Here is a 6,003-nt window from a genome sequence, read left to right as displayed (position 1 = left end):
AGATGTCCGTGAAGATGGGAGTGAGCTCATCTGCGCAGTGTCTCAGGGTGGAGGGGGAGACACCATCTGGACCCGGAGCCTTACGGAGGTTCAGCTTGCTGAAGAGATTGTGCACATCCTGCTCCTGGATAGTGAGGGGGCCGGGGGAGGGGGCTGAGACCACAGTGTGCTGTAATGGAGTGGAGTGATTGTTAGTGACTGGAAGGGGTTCAGGGCTGGCTGATGGGCCATCAAAGCGACAATAGAAGTTGTTGAGGCTGTTGGCCAGTTTCAGGTCGCAGGCGGTTTGATTTATGTTTTCATAATGTTACATGTACACACACATTGTGTATGGTGCTGTAGTGATATAGTCTGCTGCTCATGCTAAAGATATGATGTAACAGCCTTGATTTGTATTGGCACAAAGACATCTTGAGCAGCTACTATGTTGTGTGGTTCAATGTTTTTAACCTAATTGAATTACTTTTTTATCTGATCATGTAATGTTGAAAATTGTTCTTGAAACACCATTACAACACTGGAAGTGCCAGAAGCAACACTGTGTCTGTTTTTTATTATTCCCCTTTACAGGTGTGTAGTATTTCTTGAGGCACCGCTGGGACTGAGTGAGGTTAAATAAGAAACCTGACAGCAACCAACTGAAATCATTCAGTACACAGAGTAAAAGACTACTACGTGAATAGGAAAAACTCAATTTGGATGATGGTGATATCCTGTGTCAAAAGACAACCAAGCTAACACAACTTGTTTTACCTGAAAATTACAAAGCAACCGTTACGAAGGAGCTGCATGATGACATGGGACACCAAGAAGTTGACCAGACTACTTTATTGGTAAAATAACAATCATTTTGGCCCTACATGCAACATGACATTGAGTACTATGTGGCTCAAAGCTGCTCATGTTTGAAACAAAAACCAAGCGACTAGGGTGCTGCTAACAAATATTGTTACAACCCAGTGTTTAGGTTTTATCTTGATTTTCTGCAAGTTGACAAGTCTGCAGGCGGGCATGAGTATATATTGGTTGTGACTGATCATTTCTGAAGATTTGCCCAAGCTTGTCACAACATTTAAGTCAGCAAAGACTGCAGCAGATAAACCTTTTTAATAACTATTCATTAATCTTTTATTAATTATTCATTCATCAATTATTCATTATTCATTCCGGGACTCATGAATAATATGGATTACATCTTGGAGAAAGTTGCTCACTCGAATCAGGTGGAATGGACCTGGAATTTGGCTGTTTGGATTCGACATTGAGAGGTATCAGCAAGACTTTTTAAGGCACACGGAAAACGTAAGTCGGCCTGACCCAAAACAATTATTGTTATGTAAATCCGGCTCCCTATGCCGGCCTTGGCCAGCTATCTTCAATTTCTCCCCAGATTTTATGAAAACAAGATGCTCTGCCCCCTCCCTTGCCTAAGGGCATCTGTGAATCTGCTCTGGGCTGGCTGATAAACATTCCATCATATTATCAAAGACAATGGCCTCTGTGACATGATTCATGGACTTACACACACACGCACGCACACTCCCTCCCTTCCCTCCTTCACTACCTTAGTCTAATTATTTTAGTGGGTCTTTTTGGTACTATTAATTAGTCATGTTTTACCTTTAGTTTAGCATTATCATGTTTCAGTTTATGTTAGCTTATTTAGCCTTCCTGTACATTTAGCTTAGTTTAGTTTATCTTAGCTCATTTTTTAGATATTGTTAGATTGTTAGATTCCTAATTGTTGTTTAGTTCAGCTTTAACTTTATCATGATTTCATTTAGATTATTTTAGCTACTATTTTGACTGTCTTAGCTCATGTTTAGATATGTTTAGTTTCATGATTTTATTTAGATTATCTTATATTTCATATAGATTATACATGATTGATGTTTTTACTTCTGTATCTCTATATTTGATTATAATGTTTAATGTTTGATTTTTTTATCTGTATTTGATTATGTACCTGATTGTTGTTTCTGTGTTGTAAAGCACTTTGAGTTGCCTTGTTGCGGAAAAGTGCTATATAAATAAATTTCACTTCACTGAAGATGTGGATTCCCTCTACACATTCATCACGTTCAAGGCGGTTAATTCAAAAATCAGTTTATGCCACAACTAAAAAAACCGTCTGGAGTGTTGGGCTTGTGAACAATGCCATACCATCCTGAAGGTAAAAACCAAGTCAAACGTTTCTATTGCACACGCATACAGATGCTGAGGACGCTTACAGAGAAAGAGAAATCCAACTGGAAAGACTCTTTGAACAGGTTGCTTTTTGCGTACAACTGCACAAGATGTGAAGGTTCAAGACAGACAAGTTACAGTCGAATTAACAGTCAGCAAAAGGACAACTCAGAGGATGAATGGTTCTACCCATGCTGATCAGTCAGCATGTCATGAACCCATACCAACACATGACAGGCAAGGAGAGGAACAAGAGAGAGTGTTACAGTTGGAGGAGGTTCAGGGTTTTTTTTTATAATTAAATTACTTTTTTATGTGACCATGTAATGCTGAAAACAGTTCTTGAAATGCTGTTACATCACTAAAAGTGACATAAGTAACATCATGTATGTGTCTGTTCTTCACTATTCCTCTTTACAGGGTTGTAACAATCACAGTGCACACATGAGATGATCTACCTGAAACATGAGTATCTGGAGGACAGATATCAGGAGAGGACGAGGACACTGGAGCTGTCTCCTCAGCACAGATCTGCACAGGAAACACAAACCAATCAAATCAAATGGCTGTAATAGTGATGAACAAGAAAGAGGTATTTTTATTTGTTATTTTTAGAGCAAAAACAAATATAGTTAACGTTTCAGAAAGCTTTACAGAGGTCAAAGTCTGCTAATCTAACTATCCACTACCTACTGAACAATCAAGAATGGAGCTCACTACTGAACATAAATCTTCAATTTTATTGACTAAAATCACTTTAAAAGAGCTGAAGAACCCAAATGTACAACATCAAAAACTGACAAATAATTTAGCCATGTTTGTTTTTAATAAAGTAATTTGTTTTCTTTTCCATTTTTCTATTTTTAAACTGATGCAGGAGCCTAAAATAGTTTTAAAACAGTTTTTGCTCTTACGGTTTTGTTGTTCTTCTTGTAATAAACCCCAATGTTAGCTAGCAATACCCTGAGAGAACTGTGACATGTCAGGAATCTGACCTCCGGTGATCTGATGTGGACTTTTAGGCGCCCAGAGTTGTTGCCTGCAGCTCGTTGAACTCCATTGTGCAGAGATGTGCTGCTTGGAAAAAGTCCTTTACCTGGGATGAAGGCAATTTCAGCTGTACTTTCTTGGCTGGAGACATATAAAGAAAGACAATTTAAGACAAATGTACAGCACTGTGCAGAAATCTTGAATTCTGACGCCTCATTTCTTTAGATTTAGTTTAGAAAATGGTAAACAAATTAACTTAATGTAACATGTTCAAACCATACCAACGCTCAAACTTGCCATTACTCCAACATCCCAATGCTGTCAATTAGTTAGCTTTAGCTAGTGGTTTGTGATACTTCAAAATCTGGTATTGATACAATACCAAGTAAATACAGGGCCACAATTACAGACACCTATCTGATACTTTCAGCTTATAGAGGCAGATTCAAGTCATTTTTTAATCATCAATATTCTAAATCTGAATATAATTTCCTGAGTACTAGAAGTCTTTTTTTTCTTTCTTCTTTTAATTAGCTGATTATTTGCATTTTTCCAGGCAAATAAAAATACTGCAACAAAATGAATTAAAAAAATTAAACATGTACAAAAATGAGAATAAATGCTTTATAATTGATATTCTTTTTGATTTTGTTTTTGTTTAAAAAAAAGTATTAAAACATTTTTTTCCTTTCACTGTATTTTGGGAAAGGGAGAACATAATGGAAGAGGAGAAACAAATTAAAGCATCAAACCCATCACATTAGCAATGACTGAATGCCAGTGTTGGCATGGATAATATTGATATTTGGATCGATCCAAACTCCTCTTCCATTAGCAGTATCCACCTGTTAGTACTTCAGTCACACACTCTATAGATGCAAAGTAGAAAAGTAATGGCCTTTTTAATTTTAACTTTACAGTGTGTGAATATTATAGTGTATGATGTCACAGGATTCATGCTAACCTATCAATTTTAGATAAGTCTGTTTTTAGTGTTAGCGAGTTCAAGCTGATGCTTTCCTATCAAACATTAGTGAAATAGCACACACACTATAGGTGCTTGCCAGATTGTGCAGTTTCTTTTTATATTTAAGCAGCAAAACAAACAAAAAAAGCATTTACCTACTTGACCATATTTTTTTAGATATGTAATATTATGCAAAAGTTCAACATTAGCGCTTGTTAATATGAATGTCCACAGTATAATTTGAACACTAGCTAAAAGTAACATAAGTCTAGCTTAAAGGCCAATCTAGCAATGCGAGCTAAAAGCTAAAGGTAGCATAAGATCACAGAGAAGACAATAGAGTAATTTTGCTGAAGCAGATTTTAAAGAGAACAATGTTTTTAAAGGAATCAAAGACATTTCAAAAAGATTAAATGAGGAAAATATTTGTAAATAAAGTTAAATATTTTGAAAAGTATAAAAGTTCCAAAAACTAAGTCACAACACCCATGCCCCGAATTAGCTTCTGATATATAAATGGCTAAAATAGCACAAAGTATGCAGAAATAGTTTAAAAACAATTTAAAAACAGGAAAATTCTGTGAATGTTGAATTGGCATTCACACAATAAGGCCATTTTAATACAATTTCATACAATTTTACCTGTTCAAGTCAGTATTCAGTATAATCAAAAATTTTGTTCAACAACGTAAACTGCCTCGGTGTTTTGGTGCGCTCTGTTTTATTTGTTTCTATGTGTTAATACTGTGTCAGCATGCTCATACAGGCGTGAGGAGCTCCTAAACATCAGATCTTCTAGATCTACGGACCTATCATCTTTTTGGTATCTGCAGCAAATTTAGTGCATTTCTTCACAAAGAGAGTTCAACGTCACAAAAGAGGTAAAAGATCGGGCGCCCTCGTGTGTCTTTGCAGACGGAGTTCACGCACACCTCTTCCCGTGATCTTTCTATCCAACGCTCATTCACTCAGGAATAAAATGGATGAACGGGCACTGCTGATGACTAGGAGCAGGGACTTTTCCTCCTCATGTGTGCTATGCTTCACGGAGACTTGGCTCTGTGGCCAGATACCAGACTCTGCGCTACACCTGGACGGATTTCAGCTGTTTCAGAGCATTCCGGGAAGAGTAAAGGCAGAGGGGTATGTTTCTTCATCAACAATGGTTGGTGCAACAATGCAACGAGGTCTCAGCCCCCTCCCCCGGCCCCCTCACTATCCAGGAGCAGGATGTGCACAATCTCTTCAGCAAGCTGAACCTCCGTAAGGCTCCGGGTCCAGATGGTGTCTCCCCCTCCACCCTGAGACACTGTGCAGATGAGCTCACTCCCATCTTCACGGACATCTTCAACACCTCCCTGGAGTCGTGTCATGTGCTAGCCAGCTTCAAATCCTCCATTATCATCCCCATCCCCAAGAAGCCTCAGATTACTGGTCCTAATGACTATAGGGCTGTGACTCTGACGCCTGTAGTCATGAAGACATTTGAGCGACTGGTCCTCTCCCATCTCAAGACCATCACAGCCCCTTCCCTAGACCCGCTGCAGTTCGCCTACAGAGCTAACAGGTCTGTAGACAATGCTATTAACCTGGCCCACCATTTCATCCTGCAACATCTGGACACCTCAAAAGCCTACGCCAGGATCCTGTTTGTGGACTTCAGCTCTGCATTCAACACAACACAATCTTGCCACACCTGCTCCAAGACAAGCTCTCTCAGCTCAGTGTGCCCGACTCCATCTGCAGGTGAATCACCAACTTCCTGATAGATAGGAGGCAGTACGTGCGGCTGGGGACGACCATCTCGGAGACTCGGACCATCAGTACCGGTTCCCCCCAGGGCTGTGTACTTTCACCTC

At 39.0% G+C, this 6,003-nt stretch overlaps 1 protein-coding gene across 8 annotated transcripts in view; it reads right to left on the bottom strand.

Moving 5' to 3' along the window:
- The window catches only part of si:dkeyp-72e1.9 (syntaxin-binding protein 4), a 129,873-nt gene that overhangs the window by 22,957 nt on the left and 100,913 nt on the right, over positions 1-6,003 (bottom strand). For all 8 annotated transcript variants that reach the window (XR_005233852.1, XR_005233853.1, XR_005233855.1 and 5 more), the window contains 2 exons: positions 3,183-3,318; positions 2,646-2,718 (listed from right to left, as the gene is read on the bottom strand). Coding sequence is in view for 3 of the 8 variants with exons in the window: in XM_037978726.1 (XP_037834654.1) it covers positions 2,646-2,718; positions 3,183-3,318 (209 nt within the window). In the remaining 5 variants the exon portion in view is untranslated. The remainder of the gene's footprint in view (positions 1-2,645; positions 2,719-3,182; positions 3,319-6,003) is intronic.

Source organism: Kryptolebias marmoratus, linkage group LG12 (genome assembly GCF_001649575.2).
Source record: "Kryptolebias marmoratus isolate JLee-2015 linkage group LG12, ASM164957v2, whole genome shotgun sequence".
Classification (NCBI taxonomy): Eukaryota; Metazoa; Chordata; class Actinopteri; order Cyprinodontiformes; family Rivulidae; genus Kryptolebias; species Kryptolebias marmoratus.
This window is presented reverse-complemented; position numbering and strand designations above follow the sequence as displayed.